The sequence below is a fragment of the Xiphophorus hellerii genome, chromosome 13 (genome assembly GCF_003331165.1).
Source record: "Xiphophorus hellerii strain 12219 chromosome 13, Xiphophorus_hellerii-4.1, whole genome shotgun sequence".
NCBI classification, from domain to species: Eukaryota; Metazoa; Chordata; class Actinopteri; order Cyprinodontiformes; family Poeciliidae; genus Xiphophorus; species Xiphophorus hellerii.
In genome coordinates this window covers 18,530,638-18,557,399 of record NC_045684.1, presented here as the reverse complement: position 1 = coordinate 18,557,399, position 26,762 = coordinate 18,530,638, and the positions used below count along the sequence as shown (strand labels likewise).

Here is a 26,762-nt window from a genome sequence, read left to right as displayed (position 1 = left end):
GAGGGGCAAATGTGAAGCAAATTAAGTAGCTCTACCCAAGAGAAATGATCCCAAATAGCCAAAAAACAGAGGAGATCAAGCCCACTGATACTTGCTTCTAAGAGATACTATTCAAAGTTGTTCGGCAGTATAGAATATTTCAAGAATTCACCAGTATAGAATGAAATCAAAAAAATTAGATGTATTAACACCTTTACAGTAACTATGTTCTAGTCTTTGCCTTTATTTGTACTCAATGGACATAATATTTGCAATTAGCAATACAAGCTAATAGCATTTTACAACCCGATAGTAAAAGCATCTATACACTTAGGGACAATTGTATATACACACTTGTGCTTGTATTATTGGGAGGGTCTCGTTTCTATTTCCAGGGGTCATGTGGTAAGAGCGGAGGTACTTCCTGGACAGGTTGTCAGCCACATGAACGAGATACAAACTCCCATAAGTGCAAACTCAGGGTTTGCCACTGCTGCTGTCAGCCATATTGAATTTGGAGATTGGGGTTGGTGAGAAACAACCCTTTTCCATCTTCAATTCTGACTTCAGTGGGCTGTTCCTGTTTATTTTCCCAACTTTAATTTGTACAATGTTTTACTTCAAAACATGTGAACAACTTTTCCTAGTCTATTGCTATTTGTTAAGACCTCAGTTTTGAAAAATCGTTGCTTAAATTTGTCATTAGGGCTTTCCATGTCTAAAACAATGCCCAACTCTTCCAGACTGCATGAGTTATGAACAAATTCTGTGGTATTTAAAGTTTTGTGCTTTTTCCCAGTTATTTAGACAACTGGTGAGTTGTGACTCTCAGACAATAACAAGAATTGCAGGAAAAACAAGAAAATACAACAACAGGACAAATTTCCCTTGGTGGTGAATATATGTTTCCAGTGGAGATTGTGGTCTGGAACCAGACGCCTTGCAAATGTTTTACTCAGAAAAAAAAATGTCTTCACATCCTGCTTGCATGCATAACATTTTAAATATAAACGCACAATCGCTTATTGTATCACTTTTGTGAAAATGTACATTTGTAGACCTGACTCCTGAGCCACTGGTTTTGGGACAGGGTGGCTAAGGTAATGATTAGCTTGCTATGTCTAGGGCTGGCTGTGCCTGTTTTGTTGGGCATACTTATAAAAGGGTGGAGCACGATAATACCACGAGGCGGACAAGCGATTGTCCTCTTGTCTGTTTTGCTCTGCCTCCAAATGCTGTGTTGTTTCAGTGAGTATTTGGCTGGAGCTGAGCTGAAGAGGAGAGGTTACTCAGAGTCATTGGAATCCCCGCACAATAGACACAGACCCCCACCTCTTCTGCCTGGAACTCCAGGTTGTGAACCCCACTGCAAGAGCTCTGGCTACATCCTCCATCATTCATCCACCCACCAGGCTTTAGGCTCTCCCCTCCAACACAGGAGCTCTCAGTGCTGCTAAATGGCTCCCCTAAGAAGTAGCATAAACACCACCGTTCAGTCCAAGGCCACGGCTCACTCTGGAATGCACCACATCACAACTCCTCGTAGAAACCACTTTATCGCCTATCTCTCCCTCCCCTCTCTCTCTCTCTCTCTCTGCTCCCTCCCCTCTCGGAATAAACGCGTTGCCATGCCATCGGCAGTCAGTGCAGTGGTTAAAACGCGCTCGTTCTCCTGGATTTTAGTGCGTGATGTGTTCAGTCAGCAGCGTCGGAGTGCGCGGGCTGAGCTGAACGAAGCGGCTCCTTCGTTGTGCTTGCACCCCCGGGGGCCCCCGCTCCTGCACTCCCGCTGCGGACTGAGACTTCCACCGGGCAGCCGAGAGACAGACGCGACAGCAACACCTGGAAAATAGATGGAGGGACCTGAGCCGCAGCTGTCGCCGCAGTCCACCTTTCTCCCGTGGTCCGAGGGGGGAGGGCGCTTGTAAGCTCATCTGAGTCGGGGTTTGGGAATACCTTTCCGGGATTAGAAGGTTAGTGTGTGAAAGACAATGTCCCGCGGCTCTCTCTGGCAGTCCCGGCTATTGTTGGCGCGGCGGCGGACGCACAGAGCTCAGTGTCACCCGGTCCGCCCCCACCTCCACCTCCAGTAGCAGTTCAGGCTCTCGCGTCTCGGGCGTCCCGGAGTGTGAAGGATGACTTCCTGGCAACGCAGCCGTCCTCTGCGTGTCCTCCTGCTCTGCTGCGTGGCGTTCGTTGTCTGCGCAGAAGCCTCCAGCGGCGGTGAGTCGAGGCTCATTAAGAGCCAATTACATAATATCATCAATTAGTGCTGTCGTCTCAAACAGTCACTGCACAGCATCAAGTCTGGACGCAGTCTGTCATCTCTGTAGGGGAGTGATAAAACGTTCACATTTCATAAAGATGTGAATTAAACGCATTTTAATTATATTCCATTCAATTTTGTATGTCAACAGATACAAGCTAAAGGTGCTTTACACTATTTCTCATTTCTAGGTAGCCTAAATTAAGTTCTTACCAATACAGATGGTGCAATCTCAGAGTCAAGTTCATTTCCAGTTACATACAGGGCTATGTGATCTTAAATATTGTCCAGTATAATCAGATTCAGTTGCTTAAATAATGTCATTCGGTGAAAAGTTGTCCACGGAAATCTGAAACAGAACATACAAACTTAATACTGAAATATAGCAAAAATATGAAATAGAAAAAAAAAATCTGAATTAAACAGAGAACCCTTAAAATGTGTAAAGAAGGAGTGCAAGTTAGCAAAAAATGAAGCTGCTGCAATCACAATCAAGTTGAATCTAAGTAAAAACCCAACCGAGTCTCCACTGGACTCCTTTACTGCTGAGCAAGCATGTGGTGACAGTGGAATGGAAGAAGCTCCTTTTAAAGGGAAGAAACATCCTGCAGAGTCAGACTCAAAATCAGCAGCCTTCTGCCCTGACTGAGTGACTGAGTGACTGGGTGTTGAGTGGAGACAACAGACACAGTAAAAGACAAACGTTCAGCAGTACCAATTCTGTGTTGTACACATTGATGCCGTTCACATTAGTTCCATCAGAAGCTTTATATACTGGAGAAAAACACAGATAAACAGAGTAAAGCCGAGGCAGAAGTACTATATATGGTCAACATAGTTAATGGAAGCTTTTGCCCCTTCAGTGACTCTACGGAGATGTGATAAGAGAAAATCTTCTGTGAAAAGAAAAACAACTGCGAGAGGACATAAAGATAATGGCAGCAAATAGGATGAGAAACTCCAGCAATTACTGTTCATTTCTGAATGGACTGGGCCAAGTCTGTCTAAATAAATTAAATGTACTGGTTTAAGTGTCAAAAATACTTCAAAATAGGTGACAGGTACACTGCTGGATGCTCAAACTGAACAGGGACAGTGTCTTGTCAAAGTTTAGTACAGTTTATTTCAGTTCTGAATGTGGGAGCTGACCAGGTCAAAATCCACACCCTAATAGGAAAAAAAAAACACCTGGACATAAGTAGAAAAAAAAAATGGGTGGGTCAGATTTGTGTTACAAAAAATGGACTGTTATCAGACAAAATCGCTTGGCCTCAATAGACTTATTTCGCCTGCTCACGGGCACCTGAGCGGAAATCCCCAAACTCTCAGCTGCAACAATCACATCGGCTTGAGGTGCGCAAACAAAAGTCTGCCAGAAATTTAGGTCGTTATAGTTGTTAAAATAAAAGAAAAGCAACTTTCAGATTAGATTTTAAAGAAATGTATCCGCCAGGAAAAGCCTGATCTGCTTCGCTTCGCCATCCATCATTTTGGATGAACAGTTAAATCATTGAGGGGGGTTTAATTGCGGTCAAAGTCCCTAATTGGATCAGAGCCTGTTAATGGGTCTGCTAGTGATGCTTGGAACCAACATTCTTTCTCTGTCCCACATTACGGCTCTGTAACTAACATAAATGGCTCTGGGAAATTGGATTTTAGTCGGTAAATTACTCTAATAAATCATTAACCCCACTACAGGAATGACGAGGTGAATGATGGGCCTTTCATCACTTTCTATTCCAACATGCCTGTTTTCTTTTTTTTCCTTTCTTTCTTGTTTTCTTAAAACTACTGTCTAAAGTTACTTTGTGTGAGTGTGTGGGAACCACTCCAACAACTCCGGCACCTGTTCCCACACTGCTGTACACTTGCTAATTTGTGCTGAATGGCTCGGCGCGAGATGCCGAGTGGTTCTTCCCTCATCATGAGTGGATATGAGATCCTTCACGTCTGCACAGATTTCGCCGCATGACTAATGAGTATTGACTCACACGTTTCCTTCATATGCTAATCGCACATTCTTCCCTGCTCCTTTTTGTTTCCGTCTATCCGCAGGAGCCAGAGCGTGTTGGTCGCCCAGCATCACCTCTTGCGCAGATTGCCTACAACGTGGACCACAATGTGCTTGGTGTTTCCAGGAGGTGGGAATGTGTACACAAGTGTGTGTGTGTGTGCTCTTGTCCGTAACAGACAAAACAGAAATAAAGCAAACAGTGGGAACGTGGCAGCCTTTCAGCAGCATTCCTTCAGATGACACGCACCAAAGCTTTCGTGGCATTCGCAAATGAGAATATAATGTGTATGTTTGAGCCCAAAGCGGTCTGCGTTGTGTGACCTGTGTGAGCGCGTCAGCCTCTGTGTGAACATTTTCTCCGAGACGGAGCCACACTCTGTCCGTGTGTTTAGTCTCCGTGCTCACGCATATCGCCGCATCTCCCCCTCTGTTTGTCTCTATCTGTCTTTTTCTGTCTCCCTGTCTTGTCTTTCTTGTAAAGAGCCCACCCCTGGATCAGCTTTGAGAAATTCCAAAGCCTCTCAGTGCCACACCAGCTGCCACACACACACACGTGCAGTGACATCACAGTAGAAGTATAATGTCAGCAAGTGTGTGTTTGGACTCTCGCATGCCAAATTTCTTCTGAATGCATGTTGTTGGGCCGAGTCCCTTCAAACATCACCTCCAAAACCTTCTACAAGCTCACACAGCCACGCTCAGACAAGCACTAAAAACAAAGCGTTAGCGGCTTTTATGTAAATCCAAATGTGTGTTTACGTAGGCAGTTACAACCCTAGCCCAGAGAGGAAAGTCCCAGGAAGTCCGTCAGAAACGTCTAGGTGTTAAAGAGCTGGTCAGTGATAACTAAAAATAAACAGAAGCGAGTCTGGCTTTCAGGTTCAGCTCATGGTCATGAAGCTAGAAAGAGTCTCAACTCCTGTTGTAGACTGGCAGACGCTTCGCTCCGGTGGTTTTTTCTGTCTTGCATTAGTAGAAATCCCCCAGTAATTAAGCTGCTCCACTACACGCCTGCACAATCTTGTTGGTCTCGTCACACGCTTGAAATCAGACCCATGGGAGGTTAATAACTCACTGGAAACACACACACACACACACACAGCAGTGAGGTTTTACAACTGTGCTGCCACTGTACTGCATTTCCATGCCTCAGTCAACAAGTACGAAATATTAGTAACTCGTTCCAAAGCTACGAGTCGTGACACTGTTGGGCTGTGCAGTCAAGACAACTAACAATTAACCTTTTTACTCAGTGTTTAGGTGGTCTCTCACCTTATTTTTTTTTTTTCAAAAGCTTAAATAATTGTTATATCTTTATGGAGACATGAGAGATTACATATTAACTGGCAGTACTTCAAGAGGGGAAATTTAAGGGCTTAAATAATGCATGGTCTGTGGTTTTCATGTCTAGTCTCTCTGTCTCAAATCAATACAAACAGAATGAAACGGCTCAAAATAGAAAATGAAACTAAGGTAAGTGATAGTAAAAGTGGTTTCAGTTTTCCATCACCAACGCACCTTGCAAACACCAAAGGTGAAGTGAAACCACATCCTGTTAACGGTGTGTTCATGTACCACTACTGCTATGAATGGGCGAGGAGTGAAACTGAGGAAAGACTGACAAAGAAAATGAAAACTGTTCCACCTCACTATGACAGCTTTTACTCCCGCTTAGTCAGATTAGCCCCACTAATACTGGACGTGGTTCTGTCAGTCCAGTCTTCCATCTTTGTATGTATCCATTGTCATGGATTATGTTAGATCCACTAGGGAAACCCAAACATAAATTTCTGCAGCAACACACTCCTGCTCATTAGAAGAGATAACAAGGCGTTCGTTGTTCTGAAAGATCTTTGCTTTTTGGCTTAGCTTGTTCTCCATCAGCAAATGTAATATTTACACATTGAATAGTCATACTGGATAAAAACTGAAACTTTTTAAAATCTTTTCACACATTTGACACCTAGGACTATCTGCACGGGGCTGAGCAGAGCCATCGCTGCGATCTGCCGGACAACCTTCGCAGGAGAGGTTGCAGGCCTGAGTTCATGGAGCGGTCGGACGTCAAAGTGGAGGTCGATGCCACGCTGAACAGCACACAAGTGTCCCCACGGGAAATCAGCATCACCCTCCGGCCAGGTGCACAAGCTGAAACTCGGGATTTTGTGTCTCATTTAAACCGAAGTCACTTCACGGTTTTCTCATCGTTTGTTGCGTGTCTGTGTGTGTCCAGGTTCAGAGGCCAGTTTTGTTGTCGCCGTGAAACAACTGGAGCGCTATCCTGTAGATCTCTACTACCTGGTGGATGTATCAGCCTCCATGCAGGAAAACCTTGATCATGTAGGCTTGGCTGACTGTCAGTCGTTGTTTTATCGCTGCCCTTGTGTGGGAAAAAAGTGATTCATCACTAAAATTTGATTTCAAAACTGAGTTTACACAAATTCCCTGAAAAATAAAAAAGAGGAACTAGGGGAAGAAATATTGTTCTACTTCTTGTTCAAGCTTTTCCTTCTGCTTTGTCTACTTAATTTTTCTCTGTTGTTCTTTTTGATCCAATAATATCTCCTTCCTTATTCGCTTACGCTCTTTTCCTTCGTCTTTTCTGACCTGCAGCTCAAGACAGTGGGCGTCGCACTGTCCCTCCGGATGACGCAACACACCTCAGACCTTTGGCTAGGTTTTGGCTCATTCGTCGACAAACCTGTCTCCCCTTTCATGAGTGTCCATCCCTCCAAAATCGACAACCCCTGCAGGTACAGAGGAGAATGTGTCATTTGTCTTATCTAGTAATGTCTCACTTCAAAATTTACCTCATTATCCCACATAGCAATCATATTTTCATGATACAAGGAGAGTCATGCAAGGAATCCAGCTATTAATTCCTTGCACCAAATCTAGAGGTGCTCAAAATATAGATAAATATTTTTTTATTGCAGTAGCATAATCTCTCTCTGAAATATTTTGAAAAAGCACATCTTAATTTGAGTACATTTGTTCAGTGGGAAAAGCATAAAGAGTTTGTGAAAGAGGCCAAATTCTCCTAATGAACTCAATTCTATGATTGAGTTCAAATAAATTAAATATTTTATTATGTTCTCAAGTAAATGTCAAATTAAAAATGTCATGTCAAGGCACTTTACTAGAAAAGACACCTCCAAATCATGAATAGTTTTACTGATAATCCTAACAAAATCATATTCAAACTAACCAAATCAAATCATATAGATGTTAGATCCAATGTCCCTGTTTTAATTAACTGATTAGGTTTTATTGATGGACACTGTATTCCTAAAAGTTGTAAATAAAAACTTGTCTCATTCAGTTTTTTTTTGTTGTTTTTGCTTTTTTTTTGCCAGTGATTACCAGATCCGCTGTCGTCCAGCCCACGGTTTCCACCACGTCCTCAGCATGACCGGCAACATCAGCGAGTTCACGCGAGTGATGAAGCGCCAGCGCATCTCCGCGAACGTGGACACGCCAGAGGGAGGACTGGACGCCATGCTGCAGGCCGCTGTCTGCCAGGTGAATAACGCATTGAGCCACCCGTCTGACGCTGAGAGTGGCATTTGTGCTGGAACAATTGGGAGCATTCTGACTCAGCGCTGCGTGTTGCTGCAGGAATCCCGTTTAAGTAATGACACCACTGCACACAGTCACCGAGGCTCACAAAACGACTGCAGGGGGGCTTTGAGTCACATCATGTGAATAGGGGCAGCAGAAGGCAAGATTTCAGTCACCTCGGTGGTGGTCACGTTCAGAAATAGACTCTCCATTACATCATGCATACTATAAACTCAGTGAGTTTCCCTAAATACACAAACGTGCACACATGGTCCCATTTTCTCACACTGTCTCTGATGATTCACAGACATGAAGAAGGAGCCACTCTGACTGATAAAGGGGGGAATTTCTGCTGCTTTTGCTTAAATTTGGCATTGCAGCGAGGCCCGATCATCGAGGAAACTAATGCAGTTCAGATGAATAAACTGCTTCAATATGCATTTTTTTCCTCGACCACACTTGTAAATCCTTAAAATAAGAAGCCTGCAGAGTTTTCCACATCAGTTGCTGTGACTGTATCGATAAGGAGTGATTTAAGAGTTTTTAACAATGGGGGAAATTTTGAAACGGCTTTCCAGAAACAGAGTTGAAGTAGATTTGTGGTGGTATTTGTCATAAAGCAATCACATTTCCAACAAAAAAAGTTGTGGTGCAGTGTGTCATAACCCCCATACAATCATGTATATGAGTTATCTCACATCCAATGCAGAGATTTCCTCCAAAGAGTTCTTTAATTCTGGTGGTGTGACTAAATATGACCTCTTTTTCTTGTTCTATGGCAGCGTTCTGTTGGTTGGCGGCCAGAGGCAAAGCGCCTCTTGCTCCTGATGACAGATCAGCCGTCCCACCTCGCCCTGGACAGCAAGCTGGCTGGGATCGTAACGCCGCACGACGGCCGGTGTCACCTGGACAACAACGTTTACACTGGAAGCACAAAGATGGTGGGAACGTCATTTTTTAAAATCTGTAAATCTGTAAATCTGAATATTTGATTACGCTTTGCTTCACCAGGATCACGGGTAAACTCCATGCAAACATCTCCTTCACAGGACCATCCCAGTTTAGGTCTACTGTCTGACAAGCTGCTTGAAAACCATATCTACCCCATCTTTGCGGTGGAGAAGATGCAGTACCAGTGGTATGAGGTAATTAATGAATCAATACCATTTACTTGTTTTTATTTTGATACAGAAACTTAAGAAAAAATTGCATGTATGCATAATGAAGCCCCTTTTCTGATTTGGACTATAAGATTCGGATAAGAAATGACTTTCAGCTACGTTTCCTTCTTTAGGAGTTGGTGAAGCTGCTGCCTGGAGCAATCCTGGGAAAGTTGGGCCTCTTTCAGGCACCGAACCTTATAGATCTGGTGGTAGATGCGTACAAGGTAAAATCATCCACCTGTGGTTTCTCTTTAAAAATCCCTTTCTTCTTTCATTCATCAAAGGAAGGTGCGAGTGCCATCGAGAAGAGCAAGAGCTTCACATTAGAAAAGCTTTTGTGATGCCTGTATTTTTTTCATCTATTCACATTTCAGAACTTGGGAAATCCGATAAAGGGAGAAGTTTGTGGTTTTGTCTGGGCAGATGAAACAGAAAATAAAATAAAAAATAAAAAAACATGGTTGACCTTGTGTGTGTGTGTGTGTGTGAGAGTCTGTGTGTGTGTGTGAGACTAGGAGGTTCAACTGCCAGTAGTCTCTGGGCTATAAGCTTGCCTCGGCAAAGCAGGGCATTGTTTGCTCCGAGAATCTGTCGAATCCACAGATCTGGGTGTTCTGTGATGCATTCAGGCACACACACACACCTAGACCCATCCACACACACACACACACAAGCAGCGATGCCTGAACAGAAGCTTCCATTATAAAAGCTATCAGATCCCTACAGAAACCATGTGTCCTAATCTCGGACAGACACAAAGATGCTATTTTTAGCCCCACCTCCTTGTCCTCAGAAGTCTTTTAATGAGACGGAAAGCAAGGAAGGAAAAAATAAAAAGAAATAAGGAAGCTTTCACAGTTTGTTTCTTTTATCTTAACCTTGATTTAAATCATCAAATTAACTTTGATTGTTGAACTTCGGACCTTAACCTAATGCTGCCGGTTCATCTGTTTTTTGTTCTCCACAGAAACTGTTGTCTGAGGTGGCGGTGTCAGTGTCAGTGGAGGACAAGGCAGTCAGCAGGTACTGGGTGTCTGTTTCTCCTCTTTGTCCCCGCGGATCCACCGCCAAGGACCAGAGCTGCTCAGGGGTGCAGCCAGGCCAGACGGTAAACACAAAAAAAACCAAGCCATTATCGTGTACTTAAAGAAAAAAATTCTAAAAAGAGGCATCCGGAGAGTGCATTATATCGGATTACTTTAGCACATACAAACACATCACTGAGAGCTTTACGCGACAGAAGAGATTTGGTAAATAATCCGAATTGAGCGGATTATAGTATGTATTTAACAGGAAAACATTCCCATGTGATTCCATGACCTTTACTTTTCATAAGCCTTACCTTGCTCAATATGAGAGCATTAATGTTGGCAGGTAGAGCATTTACTTATTTAGAAACAGACTCCTCTGGTTGCCAGTTCCAACTCAGAAAGCTCCTTTCAGTACTCTACTACAGTAGCTTCTTGCTGCAGTAGTTTTGAATGCTACTGTCAGAAGAAAAAAAATAATTTTTTTTATATCCACTGAGAAATCTTCTGTTCTTCTACTTGCTCCCTAAGATTTGTTCCCACCAAAAGATTTGGTGTTCTCAGTCTAACACTGAGGTGCTTACTCACTGCCACATAATTACTCCTTTGTGCACAAATTAATGCCCAGCATTTTCATCCATGGGCGGATTACACTGTATTATGGAAAGTACCGACATTTACCAGAAGGTTGATAAAAATCAAGAGAGGTTGACTGTAGATTCAAATCTTTATGTATAGTCAACAGCAGTATAATTATTCTGAGTCTTACTGTTACTGTAGTTGGATTTTATTAAAGACTTCCAGTCAGTGAAGCATTGGTTGTACACTGTGCCAAACATCCTGTATTCAGAATTGTCTTCAGCCAAAATCAGCAAGGGAAAGTTTTGTGCTGTCCCGAATCAGCTTTTATATTAGCTTACTTTGTTAACTGAACATTATACCTGATTGTAGACTGTAAAAAAACAAAAGAGTTTGAGAATTTCCGTTTCATTACATAATTATTCCAGGCTTACATTGAAACTGAATTGGTGTATAGGTTCAAATAAGCGTCAGCAGACAACATTCAACATGTTCACAATCGGAGTGCTAAGATGTTTATCCAATATATCATTCAACAAAACAACTTTATTCACAAAGATATTAAAGTTATAAGTCCCAAAATGCCTCGTTATGTATTATATTTTGTTATGTTGTCCAGAATTGTGTTGTATTACACCTATATAATATTGTGTCACATCATATCATAGCATATAGCATCATATCTTTATATTTTTATATGTCACAGTTTTATCACTTGTGTTGTATCTAGTGTGGGCTGCACAGTGGTGCAGGTGTTAGCACTGATGTATTGCCTAAAGAATATCCAGCAGCATTAATCTGTCCCATGCGGACATCTTTTGCCCACACTATTTGTGGAACACGCAGCTTATAAAATATAATCTGCATCAGCTTTTCTGCTCCTTCAGAACATCAAGACATAAAACAGTGTGCTGCCATAAAAGTGAAATTATTTGGTATGACCCACAGCTCAATGTCTGCTTTTCTAAAGGATATTTTAAATCTATATTTTATTATTTTAATTTACTGTTCTTTTAATGCTCCAAATAATTGACAAGTAAAGCCCCCTGTCATTGCATTTCAGCCTCTCTCTTGCCACAGTGAGCACAGATATTTTTGCTTGCCAGTTTGCACCTGCTTTTCAGACATGCTAAAATTAGGTGCAGAAGCAGCATTCACAATTTAGTTTATTTGTTGCACATGCTATTCTTCTCATTTTGCTGACGCAGTCCTGTCTGCGTGTTGTTTATAGATTTGGTTTGTGTGAGCTTTCAACCTTTAGAAACCCTTAGTCATTTTTCATGTATCCTCTGAATCATCAGCAGCCCCCAGATCAATCTATGCTTCTTCTCCTGTTCTGCGGTTTGTAAGTAAACTGACAGGGCGCACAGACCTTCGTTTATGATGCCTCTCTTAAAATACTGCCAAGCTCTATATTGCTTCTGCCTTTTAGAATATTGAAAAACATACATAACTCCATTAGTGAGCAATCAGACACTTAAACATCATTCAGAAGGTGTTGAGCCAGCAAATAGTAAATTGAGGGATGTTACTTTTTCCTGCAGGTCTACTTTAACATCACCGTTGGCCAACACTCCTGTACTGATGATGGTGAAGATGAAGATGTGAGAATGTTGGTGCATCCGGTGGGCTACAATGAGTCCACTGTCGTCAGTATCCGCTCTAAATGTCAGTGCAAATGTGGACCAACAGGTCATTGTGATGGCAACGACCAGTCACCCTGCAGTGGAAGCCACCACGGTGTCAGTCAAGAGCAGAGGCCAGATCACGGACATATGAAAGACTCGAGCTCAGATCCAAATAGAAATTGCAAAGCAGATGGGTCAAATGTGAACTGCAGCGGCAGGGGAGTGTGCGAGTGCGGAAAATGTGTGTGTGAGCAAAGCAGGCTTGGGACGGTATACGGGAAATACTGTGAAATGGATGACTTCTCCTGCCCATATGAGAAGGGACAGCTGTGTGGAGGTAAGGTTGAAAAACATTTCATTTCATTTCCAGTTGAATCACAAATACTTTAAGACGAGGCACTTCTCCTTTAATGCCCCTGAGTTCTTATTGAGACTCTTTTTTTTTTTTTTCAATTTCAGGCCGAGGTGTGTGTGTGTCAGGCGAGTGTGTGTGCGAGGTCGGCTGGACAGGTGACAGTTGCAGCTGTCCCACCTCCAAAACCAGCTGTCAATCTGCAGACGGCTTGCTTTGCAGTGGCTGTGGAGAGTGTGTGTGTGGCAAGTGTGTGTGTACTGATCCCCAACGATCTGGAGACTTCTGTGAGAGATGTCCTACCTGCCAAGTCATCCGAAAATCCTCCTGGTATTTAGTCAATTACTACTTAAATCCTAAATGCACAAAATAAACTCCTGTAGCATTTTTTTCAAACTGTTTTAGCAATGACTTGGTCATTTGTTTTGTCTGTTGTTTGTTTTTCTTTCTCTTAGTAAGAATGTGGACTGCCATCATTCTCAAGGTCTCTCCCAAAAAGAGGCAGAGCTATGCAACACCACCTGCTCTCTTCATATCGGCTCCAAAGCAGATTTTTCAGGTACAACAAGTAGAAACTTGGATTGTGAAGAAATGTCTAATGCCTACATGCTAACAAAAATGAACATATTTTAAGTTGAGATCAGTACCCATGGTTTTATTTAAAGGTGCAGCTCAGCACAGCAAAGAACTTATAATTTCCCCTCATATTTCTATAAATAGCTACAATAACCTAAGATGGGCTAAAAGAAGAAGTTAGTGCCACACAATAATTGTGTTGCAAAGTTATGACAAAACTCAGATAACTGTGGATTGGGCAGTTGTTACTCTGTACACATTGGGTCATGTTTTTTTTGTAGTTTTTTTTTAAGCTAGAGCGCTGCAGTTTCAAGTTACAGTGTCAGCAGAACAATCCTAAAACTCTGAGGACTTCATGGACTTCAAGCTATTTAGTGTTCACCTCACGTGTTGTTGTGCTTATTGGCTTTTCTGAACACACAGCTCAGTGGGACGATGTTCTGGGTTTGACCTGGATAGAGCAGCATTGTTTTGTGTGCACACATTTCAAAAGATTTCCTATCTAACTGACCTTCCTCCTGATATTAGAAACAACAACAGATACGGTAGTGCATCTAGAGCTATTGAAAGATAGTCACAAAGTTTGCACAAAGCTTCTGGACATACATGGAACATAAACAAAAAAAAAATCTGTGACTAAGAATAAGCTATCATGCTGGAATTGAATTGAAGATAATGCTGGTGAGAAAAAGTATAATTCTTCGTATCAATTTCCCAAACCAAACCAAAATCAATCATTGTTTATTTGGACACAGAAGAAAGAGTTCTGCTGCAGACTTAATAAGTAAGGTTTTTATAGGCGTGGCAACAATACCTTGTTGCCACGGTTATTTGTTATACCAACTTTCCCTAAAATAAAAAAAGCGAGAGCAAAAATCCTTCCAGCAACATGACCCAAATCCGGAGGGAATAGCTCTTCAAAACACAATGCCTCAGGACAGAAAAAGTTACGAACAAAAGTTTATGAAAAGAACGAATCAAAACTAACGTCACAGAGTCACTCCGACATCCTCCCACCATGAGCAGCGCAAGGCAATCTAGGCGCAGTCTTACTGGAGCAACTCTGGCTGCCCTTCACACTCGGAAGGATTTTATCGCAATTTGGAAAATAATGTAGGATCTATCTTTCTACAATGAAAAATATCTCTCCCAAGTGAAAAACATTCAAGGCAGCTGCCAGTCTTTCCAGAGGTGGATAGCCATACGAGTTCATCCAGAAGTCGAACAGTGGAATGGAAATAGACGTTACAAAAGAGCTGCGTGTCGGAGTCTCCCTGCTGCAGATTGGACATGAAATCCAAAACTGTACAGATGTTTGAGAGGTTTTACAGAAGAAAACAACCAGCCACACAGTTTAGGTTTTCCATTTGCTTCTACACCAGTTCTTTACATGGACAACACCAAATTAGAGATGTTTCTCCTCAACACAGAGTGCTAAGTTTAGCCTAAACACATCGCATCATCTCAGCACAAATGTGTGACATCAGCTGCCAAGCACGGTGGTGGAAGAATGATAATTTGGGGCTCGCTTTGGTGCAGCGTGACCTAGATAATTTCAGATTTACCATTTGCAACTCTGAATTACATTTGGATTCAATTCAATTCAAAAATATGTTAATGATCCCAAGGTGATAATTAAAGATCATTACCCATCATGACTCCATTTATCGCAAAGACATGTCACAATAATCAGTAAATCAATTAATGATAAATTAAAACAAGCTCAATAATTTCCATTGGCATGATTTTTCGTTTCATTAAGAATTAATCATTCTTGCCTTAAAATCATCTTCTTTAAGGCATCGTTAAAATATCTCTTTGGGACACTTTAATGTATCCCAACTATCTTTATTTAGTACCTCATGTAACACGAGGCACTAAAATTTTAAAATGAATGAATGCTAAGTTAAGCTACATTTGCTAAAGAGGAGCTATTACCAGTATCTCCAGTATTATCAAGATAGTGAAATCTATTGTTTATTTAGTTTTTCACAACTGTTGTCTTTTTCTAAGTTAATAGCAGCATTTTTATATACCAAGACTTTCAAATTGACTTCAGGCTTGTTCTTGGTCTGAATCTTTAACATGTCTGAGATTTGAATTTGCTCGGTAATGACAGCTGTCAGTATCGGTTTCAGATCAACTCGCACTCCGGTCAGGCTCAGCTTCACATTAGCAAAAGACCAGAACAATGTAAACACACACACACATGCTTTCCTGCGAGGTCACTTCCGTTGCTACCACGGCTGCTTCAGTACACCCTGGTGGATTGGAGTCAGCAGGCCGGCTGTCAGTGCTACAGCTGTATTTTACATTTTCTTTCAGTTTCCAGCTCACTTTGTTAGTTTCTCATGCACAGACACTCACCTAATCTGTGCCGGTGTGCGCGCGCACACGATGTTGCACATCCAAGTGTTACAGTTCATCCCCGCCTTCCAAATTTTTGGAACAGGACTGTTCATTGTGCGCCCCCCCCCCCTCTTTTTCCCCAGCCCGACGGGACACTTTCTTCCCGTTCACACCCACTGCTCCCCGGGTGCAGCAGGAACCAGGTCTCTATGGAAACACAGTTACAAAATGTCAGAGCGCTCTTTGGACTCTTTGTTTGGAGCGATCAGCTCGTCATCCGCACATGCACCCCAGCAGACACACAGCCAGCTAAATGTTCAGCAAAGCACCACTGGCACAGCTGCCTCTGACTGAGCACTATGTGTGTGTGGGCGTGGGCGCGCGCGTGTGTGTGTGGTTTTAGTTGTATATGGGTGTGTTTAGTGTATCCCTTTAGGATTTATTTCAGTTATTTGAAAGCTCACAAAAATGTACTAATTTAAATGCAAGGGTCACACTAATTATTCATTTGTCTTCATGAAATGTATGATCTAGATGCACATATATATGAAAAGATGTGCTCTGGGATATTTATGTTGCATCTTACCAGGATAAGATCAATATAATGCATGTTCTTCTGATACTTTTTCACACTCTCTTATAAAAATTATGCTTTTGCCTAGCAGACTCAGTTTTAACTTCTGCTCTAGATAATCAGAAACAGTGGAATACAAGGCATTTTGTGTTCCTTATTTGTTAGACTTTCACAGCTAAGAACACTGAACCAGCTGTCTAGTATGGTGGTGGTAGATGATGCTTTGGGTCTGCTGAGCTAAGCATTTAGAAGGTTTTATGGAAAAGTCTGGAATAGAAAGTGGTTCAGAAATAGTGTCTTCTTTGGGATTAAAGGCATGAACTTTTTAAAAGCAGTGAAGAGGAAGAGGAAAATTTAACAAGTTGATATTTAATCACTCTTGGATTAATCACTTGTAGTTGTTATGGAGCAAAGAGGTTGTAAAGCATTAGAGAACTGAAGCTATTTTCAAATATAGCTTTTCTCAGAAGTATAATGAGGAATTTCTAACCTTATAGATATTATGAATCAAACAAGTTATGTAGCCACAAAGCACAATGCTGTGTGAAGTCTCAATAGTTTGAATGTCATATTGGTTTGGGGTTCAGTTTCAATGAGTTTTAAAAGCAACTAGTCCTTTGCAAGTTTCAATTTCAGAGGTCTTTCTTTATCCAAACAAGTTTAAAAGTATATGTGCAGGCTCAAATGTATGCCTCTAATATTTGGATAAATGCCCCCCAAGAAAGTTTTGGAAAAACCCCCCACCATTTCTCATTGTCCATACATTTGGAAAAGCAGTTAGGTCTGACCTATTCCAGTACTGTTACTTAGAGTTGCATTTTGCTTTTTCTATTCAAAAACTATAGCTTTGATGTGTATTTGGGATCGTTTTCCAGCTGAACACCGTGTTACAGTTGACCGGAGGTTTGGCAACAGCCCAGAAGTCACTAAGGCTCAAACCTATCATAAACTGGAATATTCTGGATACAAATATCCAGAATTATTCCAGAATGATTTCAGAAACTTGTTGGTGGGTAGATAAAGTGTTTGTTTTTTCTTCAACTTGGAAAGGGACATTTAACCAAGTATTAGTTGGGGTGTTAATCCAATCCTTTTTGGATCAGTGAAAAAATCCAGCAGTAATTTAACCATGTGCACACTATTCTTGGTTGTAAAGTTCATCAAATAATCATGGAAAAAAAGTACGCTATTAAAAGATCAAACTCAGTGAGATTCATTTCCAGAAATTGTAAGTATACTGTAAGCATTTATAGGCCAATGAGGAATGCGTTTCATTTCCAATCAATCAATCAATCAATCAAATTTTAGTTGTATAGCACATTTCAGCAGCAAGGCATTTCAAAGTGCTTTACATCATTACATACACAGAAATATATTTTCCATCTTAGTCTTTAGTTATTCCATCTTTTTGCTAGTGCTACATCTTTACAGTGAAGCCATTTGAATGTTAATGTGCTGGCGTGTCCCTCCACAGAGCGAGTCAGCAGCGGGCGGCTGGTTGGAACTTTCCTGTGTGTGTGCGCCCTGACGGTGCTGTGTGGGCTCGTGGTGGTGGCCGTGTCACGGTTGCTGCTGCAGAGGAGAGTCATGCCACGAGGGGGCGCTGGTGCAGATTTAGGCTACCATTGCTCTGGAAAGGTTAGTCCTCAACTGTCATCTCATGAGCACCGCAGGATTTTAATTGAGGGGAAGCCCTATGTCCCTTGAGTCCTGAGAGGCGTAAGGGAGTCCTTCAATCCAGAGAAAATGTATGTTAACGAGTTTTTCTCTACTGAAGACTGAGAAATTTGAGTCTGCTCTGTGGGGCACAGCTGTTTTTAACATTTCCTCCCAACTCCCTGCTCCACATCTAAAGCTCCCAGATTTTTGACCTTACACTGACATACAGCACGTTTGAGGAGCAAGGGTTCGAAGAAATATGGAGATGCAGAAGAGATGTGTTGTCAGGATGTATGGGCTAAAATTGCTCAGCCTGGCTCAAGGGAGGTTTGAATCATCATGTTTATACCTCATAACAAAACTGCAAAACAGTTTAATGGAACTCTCTGCTTTGGCCCTTTAATGCATATACTTGTTTTGGTAATATTTGAAACCTCAATTTGTTATTTTAATGTTTAGTTGCTCTCAAGGGGAGTTTAATTCACAGCACTGATGGTGTGTTAAGATTTAGTCACTTCGATATTTTATAATACAGAAAATTGATATTCTGAAAGTTGCTCAAGTCCACTTCAATGAGGCTGCTGTTGAGTAGACAAAAGAATCTACATCTCATGTTTTTGTTATTAGAAAAACATACGACAAAGCCTCTGAAACGCAGACAGCAAAAGCTTCAAACAGGAAGTTAAAAAGGTTGTTTCATTATTTGCTCCATTTTGCATAACTTTTTGAGAGCAGTACAACACTGATAGAAAGCATCATGAAGAAATGACATTTGGTGGAATTGTTAAAGCAAAATCTCAAGATCTCAGCCAGGAAGTGAAAACGTGGGCACAGATATGTCTTCAAAGAGGACAAGCATACTGCCAAATGAATTACAAAGCATCTTAAGAGAAACTCCGTTTTAGAATTGTCATCACAAATCCCTGATCTTTATATTTGTTGAAGGATTTGTGTGAACATAGCGGTCTACAAACTTGACTCTGCTGTACCACTTCTGACATGAGGAATGGGGCAACATTCCAACTATTGTGAGAAGTTTATAGAAAAATACCCAAAGTATTTGACCCAAGCCATGCAGTTTAAAAAGCTATTCTACCAAACACTAAGTATGTTTTTGCAATCCTGTCAGACCTAAAAAATGAAAGCTATAGTCTGATTTAAAATCAGTGAGAAAAAAAACAGGTTCTGTTTTCTAATGGAGTGTGTTGAAATATTTGACTACAACTGTATATTTTTACCAGGTAGTTATCTCTTAGTATTCTATATACAATATAATACATACAATTAAAAAGTTCAGATTTTAGTAAATCTTTATGCTGGAATGGCTCAGTTGAGGTCCATTTGTGGTAGAACTGATGTTTATAGATGACCTTCATTCAATCTGACTGACCAGGAACAGTTTTGTACAACAGAACGGTCAAAGCAAATCTTGATATCTTGATGATTAAAGCTGGTAGAGACATTAATATGATGCTCAGGCTGTATATGATGCATCTATAAAAGGTAGCTAAGTACAAAAACACTATTCTGTTATTTCCATTTCACGACACTGAAGGTTGTGGTAGTACCGTAACGAAATGAAAATGTTTAAGGTTCACCAATACCTCTAAAAGGCACTGATTGTTTTGCTGGAATGTGGGACTTTTGCTAACTGTGTGTTTCTGTCATCTGCCAGGATCGCTCATATTTTCCTACAACCAATGAGAAAACAGTGACCTACAGGAGGGACCGTCCGCCTGACCAACCCGTGGAGATGCACATACAGGTTCCCAAGATGCCTTTTGATGATCACTGGTAGTTCTAAGCAGGGCACAAATGTTGAAGTCTGAAGGAATGCGTCAAAGACAGAAAGAAGAACTGGACTAGAAACGTCTTTTCTGCTCCCTACAGTCCCAGACATCAAGAAATCTGTATTTGAAGGACAAGGTGATGCTGAACTTGACCCCAAAACCTCAATGGAATTAGACTCTGTGAAATGAACTAGCCAAACCATGGGAGACTTTTTGACTACAGTGGCCAGTATCTTTTGAATCAAGATGAAACAAAGTCGCCCACCTCTTCTTCTTCTGCAGCAGAAAGAGGCCACAGGGTAAAGAGGGATTGTGAAGGTTCCTATTTTCTTAGATATGCAGAGCAACTTATCTATCATATGGATGAGTGAGAGAGTGACTGTGTGTGTTGTGCCTCTGGTTGCATTTGTGCTTTCTATTTATGATTTTAAAATGTAACACTACATGTTTGAAGTTGATATTTGTTTTAGGAGGCAACATTCCACCTCCACCGTCTCACTGTCTTTGTCTGCCCCCATGTGGTCAACTCCATGTACTACAACCTCTCTAAAAACACAATCGACCTCAGCTGCATTAACTGTTCTACCAATGACTGTTCGCTTTTACTAACCCTTTTTTAGTCACGTGTAATGGATGATTAATTTTGTTCTGTGTGTTGACCTGCTCTTTACAGGATAGATTTGCACTAGAAAGCTGCATTATACTACTGAAAACTGTGGGCACTCTGGGGCAGGAGAAATGTGAACTTTGGGCATTAGAGGTCGTCTTTGTGCATTCAAAGCTGATGTAACAAATGCACCCCAACACTGGAACAAGAATGACTAAGATTTATATTTAAAATATGTGTAATCACAAAACAAAAAAGGTTATTTATAGCGATGTAACATCGGACACTTGAGCACGTGAGCTCTACATCCCATCCATACTTTCCTGCTCTTGCTGAAGATCTATTTTCCAAAACCTCTGGACAACTTGAGGCTTTAAGGTACGAATGGGCTCAGATGGCAATGAGGACAGCAGTGGAATCTATGTAAACTTTATGCACTAGTAGAGATTTCCTGAGACTTTTGCTTTTGCTCAATCCTACTCAAATTTCTAATTTTTCAAGTAGTTTTTTTGTACTGTTTTACTTTTTCTGAAAGTTTAAAACACTATTAACTATTTATTTTTGATCAAGTTATAGGAGATCAGGAGATCTGTAACTCATAATAGCGCTGCACAATAAGACAGATATTGTAGTTTTTTAAGTGAACTGCGGAAGGTTTCAGCAATAAGTAGCATTATTAATAATCTCATCTAATATGGTACTGAGTTTTTACATGAAAACAGCACTTTTTGTTGGTAGATTTGTTGTAAGTTATTGTCTGTGACCGTTTTTACCACAATAAAATGTGCAAGATTTTGTTTAGTTATTACTTGAGTTATTGTATGTGTATGAAACAACATAGCCTTATATAAGTAAGTCTTTACCATTTAAATATCTGAATGTAAAATATAATAATAATGACCATCTTTTGATTTTAATGTTAGCATCCAAATCCAATGAAGTTTCTGTTAAAGTAGGTGTTTGATTACTGAAAAAAAAAAAAAAAATTGCAAAAATGAGTAATTCAATTTGTTTTTCAAAATAAAACATGTCTGTTGAATTAACTTGTTCAAATTCTTTGTGAGAGGTGCAGGACACAACTGGAATCATTTTACAGTCTTTATGAAGCAAAAGATCTGAATAAAAACTGCGTGGCCTATTATTATTAATATTTCTTTTCAAGATCTGCAAGGTAACCTTAGTTCAAATTATGGAGAACAATATGTCTTGCCATCCAGACTTTGAATGGCATCTGAACACTGATGTATCAGAAACTATTAGAGGATGTCAACTCTGCATTTTACACAACTGATGACACAGAGAGAGCAGAAACGTGGGAGAGAACTTCTGCTACTTTTCGATAATTTTGTCTTTTATAAATCTGAACAAAAATATGGCATGTGGGGTTCCTCATGGGGCCGTTGTAAGACCACTTCTATGCAATATCGACATGCTCCATCTAGTTTAGTGGTTTGTGAGCTGTGGCTCAAGTGGTTCTTAAAAATGTCTAAAAACAATTTTAAAAATTTGATTTTAGATGCAGGTGTTTGCTTTTTATTGGTGGAAAAATTGCATTGAATGTCCACAACAGAATGCTACTAAAAGTACCAGTGATATTTTTATGTGTGCGTGCGTGGAGGTGTGTGTGTGTGTGATTATGGGCTAAAAACTGCATTTATGTTTTACATCACTTCCTATGCATAGCAACGTCTCATTAACGGAAATGCATCCTTCCTCTTATTTCTAAAATTTCATGTTGTTCTTTATTTTAAAGTCCAAAACTGGAAGTGAAATTGTATTTTAAAAAATTACAACAGCTGTCTTACACGAGAATTCTATAAAAAGAAAAAGAAAGCAGATATCTTTTTATTTTTTCAAAAGGTAATGTAACATTGCCAGTTCTAAACAACTTTTATTGCTCGTTGGGTTGAAGAGGTTGCAGCACAACCCTGCCTGACCTCAAGTTATGAAGTACAGCTACATTGTTCACATGCCTAAACTAATGAGAAAAGAAACTTTACACTTCTGTGCAGTCACAGAAACTGTTTGTTTTCACTGTCATGTAGTGGATAGATCAGAATATTCTAGAACTACTTAAAATTAGTTTTATTGTCCCAGAATTTGTGACATTTGTCTCAGTTGGGACTAAAAACTGCATGGCATGAATGCAGGTGCTCAGATTTCAGTCTGCTGCAATCTCCGATTAAATGTGTCACTGGCACAAAAATGACACGCATGAATTTGGCATATTATTTTTTGGTAATAAATTATAATAATAATAATAATCTCATTCACAGTACTGTTCCTGGCAAACACCAGGAAAACGAGTCGCATTATGAATCACATCAGTCTTTAACTCATTGTGTCCACAGGAAAAAAACCTTTTTTTTTCTGTGCCATAATAAGACACAGATAGATTATAGATGATGTCAATAATCTATAAGGTACTTAATGAAATTGTGTGGAAATGCGTCTTAGAGCTACTTAGGGATGAACCCATTCAACCTCCTTACTCAGTGGTCCCAAGACCAGAGCTAAAAAAGACGAAGAAATATTAAGATTTTTTTATGGTTCTCACTTCTGGAACCAAGAACAAAAAACAAAAACAAACCCTCCACAGTTTTTCAGTTCACTTCTGGAACTGAAAAACGGTGATGTCCAGAAATGTTTGGATTGAAAACATTACTTTAGCTAATTAGATAATGTCGTCTATTTATTTGATCAGTTTTGATTATCATGTCTTATTATTATATCATTATTCCTTAGATTTATTTTATACCCAACAAGTTTTTCTCAACTTTTTTCCCCAATGATGCACTTTAAATTGCCTTAAGAATACATCAAAAGCGTGCCTTTCCATAATTCAATTATAGGTAAGACCTTTGACTATACCATTCTGAACATATTAATAATACGATAAACAGTTCGACATAATAAATCTTGCAAATTTCTCCTGTTTTATTAATTTAACACCAGGTACAAGCAATGATAAATTATAACAATTTAGTTTCGCAAAGTAAGATATTTAAGAACATAAACTTAAATACGTGCGTACTTGTCAGATGCATCAGGATGATTCAAAAGAATTATTGAATGTGAAAAGCACGTGGAATAAATAAGGCGCATGTATCAAATGTGACCAAGAAACTGAAGAAAACATTTCTTTTAAGACTGCGACGATCCGATGAGGTAAGGAAACAGTGTTCACACAACTGAAGTTAACCATAAAGTGCTAGTTCAGTCTTTCAGTGTCCAAAGAAAACCCGTTTCAGCCCTGCTGTCATCAAATTCCTACTCGTTGTGACTGTTTTTCCGCCGGTCTCTCGAGCTTATCGCGCTGGTCGCCCTTTTCCAGGCCCGGTGATTCTCCCGGGCAACTAGAGGCGCCTCTGTCGGTGTCGCCGCTCCCGTTCTGGGACCCCGGGTCCACGCAGCCCTCGGAGCCCTCAGAACTGTGCGTCCTCAAGTGTTTGCTGAGATGGTCGGAGCGCATGAAGCGCTTCTGGCACATGTTGCACTCGAAGCGCTTCTCGCCGGTGTGCGTGCGCACGTGTCGCTGGAGCTCGTCCGAGCGCGTGAAGCGTTTCCCGCAGAAGAGCCAGTTGCAGACAAACGGCCGCTCCCCGGTGTGCCAGCGCAGGTGCGCCTTCAGGTGGGAGGTTTTGCCGTAAACTTTTCCACAGCCCGGGATGTGACAGCTGTGCACGCCCCTCCGCCGTGGACTCGAACCCCCCTGACCGAGGCTCTCTGCCTCCTGACAGTTTGGACAGTCGCAGGTAGCTCTACCAGCGTATTTGCGCGACGAGGACCGGGAGGGGCTGGGTAGAGGAACAGCAGGGGTCCCCGTCGAAGGAGGAGGAGGAGGAGGAGGAGGTGGTGGTCGTGCGCTCGTAGACTCCGTGTAAGCAGGTGGCCGGAAGCCGTCAAACATGTGCTGCGCGCCGGGGAGCAGGTGCTGAGACGCACCGGTGCTGAAGGCGGGGCTGTAGTCGTTACTGTAGCCGCTCAAGGCGCACTGTAACCCGGCTGAGTTCTGCGAGTCCACCCAGCTGGTGCCCGTGTCCCACCATACCGCAGGCCCGTTGCTGACCTCTCCAGCTGGCTTTCTCCAGGAATCGTAAGGATGCATCCTCTGGTAAATCCCTGCTATGCCTTCCACCGAGGGGGGAAATTTTGGCATGAACACCGGGCGCTGAGCGGACGCGGAGTCAGAAACATCGTAATCATAGGACGACACGGCGCTGTGGTACAGCGAAAAATCACTCCCTGAAGAAGAGCTTGGAAGTGTCACTGAGAAGGCGCTGGAGGCCTCTGATGTCAGTCCTGCACCATTATTCCTGGGGATCCCAGAGGAAACTGCGATCGCGCTGCTGTTGGCCTGGAAAGTCTTTCTCCAGGGATGAAACCCTTTGGCGAATGCCGGGACTCCATCTGACACAGCAGGGGAGCAGGAAGGGGTCGGGTCCCCGATTCTACTGCAGGTGGCGGCCAGCATTGCCAGCGGGGTGCTGCCCAGCCTTGGTTCTTCCTGCAGTAAGAGGGGGGGAAAAAACAGCAAAACAACCTTTATGGTTAAAGTTTGATAGTCTTCTCTGCCTGAAAATGTAAACAGTTTTTTGTGACATATTTTTAATTGCAACAGGTTAAAGTGAGTTTTGACATTTAAATCAACAAAGAAAGGGGGTCAGATTTGGATACGAATAAAATGTTCCCTAACACTGAACAATATTTTAAAAAATCACTAAGTTACACCAAGTAATATTGACTAAATGCTACATAAAAGATTTAGAAATTAAAAAAAAAAAAAACAACAGCTTTTTTCTGCAAATACACCGAACTTACGCCTAACAGTGCAGCCATAAACTGAGCGGTGATGCCTTCCTTTGACGGGGATCAATGTGTTTGTCTCCGAGTGTGTGTGTGGAGGTGTGTGTGTGTGTGGGTGTGTTTGTGTGTGTGCCCTGACTGGATCCAATCAGTCTGAGGTTTCGTCTCCGTTCCCTTTACCAGTTGTAGATCCTTTGCGCCTTTGAAGTGCCGTTGGGAACTCCCGGGCCAATCAGAGAGCAGCGCGAGCCGTCTCCAAACTGCGCGCTAACAGGCTCGATGTCATCATCAATCCGACAAAGTCAGCTCTCGCGAGCGAGTTCACTTCAGCAGCTTTTAAAAATAATCATAGGTATTTGAAGACAAAAAGTCCAGCGCATAAAGCTTGAAGACAGTGTTTATAAATATATATTTATGGCAGTTGGCCAATTTTATTTTGTTTTGACATGTATGTAAATTTTCCATAAAATATATCAGATTAGACAAAAGGGCATTATGCGTCTTAATTTCCCTCTGGGATTAAGAAAGCATTTTTGAAATGAAATGAATTAATGTCTACAATAAAGGGAAATAGATTGAGATTTCATCGATAATGAAATGTAGTCAATGATGCAATTTATTATACGGAATGATTGATTTTGTTTAGCAATTTATGGTTTATTTCTAATTGATTTAACTGAGTAAAAAAATGAATGCAAAACAATAATTCTGAGAATAAATGTACAATTTACTAGTAAAACAAAGTAGGACGAGTTTTGTGAAACAGCAATGAACCTTCACAATATTCGCTAAGCTTGTAGAAGTTGTAAGCTTTATTAAAAGTTTCGCTTTCATCTTTCCTCAGGTGGGATTGGGGGGACGTGACAAGCTGATCAACCAATCAGATGTGGATTTTGGGACTTATAAAGCTATATCGCAATAAATACCCTTTAAGGAAAATGTAATATTTTATCAGCATTCTTTCAACTCAAAGTGAAGAAATTTAAATGACCACTGTAGATACTGTTATTTATTATATTATTTCCCGTGATATTTGCTTTTCATTTGAATCATACAGATTATGTCACATTAAAGGTGGAAAAAGTGTTTAAATGTTTTTAGTGCATATTCTTTTCTTGAATAAAAAAAAAACTGGTTTCCACAGAGGTCTGTAAACTTTTGAAATCCATTATGTACATCTGTATGTTTTAAGACACTTTCTAAATCTTAAATGATTCTTTTGTGTGTGCGTGTGTGTGTGTGTGTGTGCGTGTGTTTTTGTGTGTAGACTGGCTTTGTCAGAGAACGCTAAAACCTTTAGGGTTATACTTTTCTCTTTTTTTTCCCGGATGTGAGGCCATGCAGAAGAAGAGGCTGATAAATGAGAAGCTGTGCCCATCCTGTCCCTGGGGCGTTTCCAGCCTGCCCTGGGGGAGGGAAGGAAGGACACCACCACTACCTCCGCAATTTCATCTCTTTTAACACCAAACAAATGTCTTTTAAACTACAACCCTTACTGTGCCTTTCTAAAGCTCAACTAGTCTGAGGATTTCATCTCACCTCTTGAGTGTGAATGAATAAATGGGAAATCCCATTCTTAAACTGAGCACAGTTGACTAAAATCTCCCCAAAACCCTGGGAAATCAGTGAAGTCAGCTGGTCTCATATACTGTGAATAAGTCAATTACTGTATATCTAAAGTACCAAACCACTCCCATGACCAGAAAGCCTACATGTTGTAGAGTCTAAGAGTAAATCTGAAAAATATTATTTAACAATTATCAAAGAAATGGTAAAAATATTCAACAAATGATAATACAATTTAATGTTTGCAGCTATGTAGAAGCAATAA

General features: G+C 41.0%; 2 protein-coding genes across 3 annotated transcripts; one reads left to right on the top strand and one right to left on the bottom strand.

Moving 5' to 3' along the window:
- The first annotated feature begins 1,423 nt into the window (after positions 1-1,423).
- On the top strand, positions 1,424-21,164 carry itgb8 (integrin, beta 8). 2 transcript variants are annotated; one of them, XM_032581320.1, is made up of 15 exons: positions 1,434-2,202; positions 4,301-4,386; positions 6,227-6,398; positions 6,493-6,599; positions 6,873-7,012; positions 7,616-7,781; positions 8,603-8,761; positions 8,870-8,965; positions 9,115-9,207; positions 9,951-10,091; positions 12,135-12,555; positions 12,678-12,900; positions 13,026-13,129; positions 17,544-17,707; positions 19,404-21,164. In XM_032581320.1, the coding sequence occupies exons 1-15, from the start codon at positions 2,115-2,117 to the stop codon at positions 19,524-19,526; spliced, it is 2,283 nt and encodes a 760-aa protein (XP_032437211.1). In that variant the 5' UTR covers positions 1,434-2,114; the 3' UTR covers positions 19,527-21,164. The 2 variants fall into 2 exon arrangements, 1 of the variants encoding a protein (XP_032437211.1); XR_004341592.1 differs by lacking the exon at positions 19,404-21,164 and having other exon boundaries at positions 1,424-2,202; positions 13,030-13,129; positions 17,544-17,561.
- A 1,874-nt stretch (positions 21,165-23,038) lies between these two features.
- Positions 23,039-26,073, bottom strand: sp8a (sp8 transcription factor a). Its single transcript, XM_032581322.1, has 2 exons — positions 24,947-26,073; positions 23,039-24,632 (listed from the first exon to the last, which is right to left on the bottom strand). The coding sequence occupies exons 1-2, from the start codon at positions 24,962-24,964 to the stop codon at positions 23,388-23,390; spliced, it is 1,263 nt and encodes a 420-aa protein (XP_032437213.1). The 5' UTR covers positions 24,965-26,073; the 3' UTR covers positions 23,039-23,387.
- Positions 26,074-26,762: the final 689 nt, after the last annotated feature.

What these genes read in the sequence shown, in the direction of transcription:
- itgb8 (XM_032581320.1), top strand. Translation starts at nt 2,115, where the DNA reads ATGACTTCCTGGCAACGCAGCCGTCCTCTGCGTGTCCTCCTGCTCTGC. An exon ending in GGGTGCAGCCAGGCCAGACG is followed by an intron (nt 10,092 to 12,134) that starts GTAAACACAAAA and finishes TTTTTCCTGCAG; the next exon opens with GTCTACTTTAACATCACCGT. An exon ending in GCTACCATTGCTCTGGAAAG is followed by an intron (nt 17,708 to 19,403) that starts GTTAGTCCTCAA and finishes GTCATCTGCCAG; the next exon opens with GATCGCTCATATTTTCCTAC.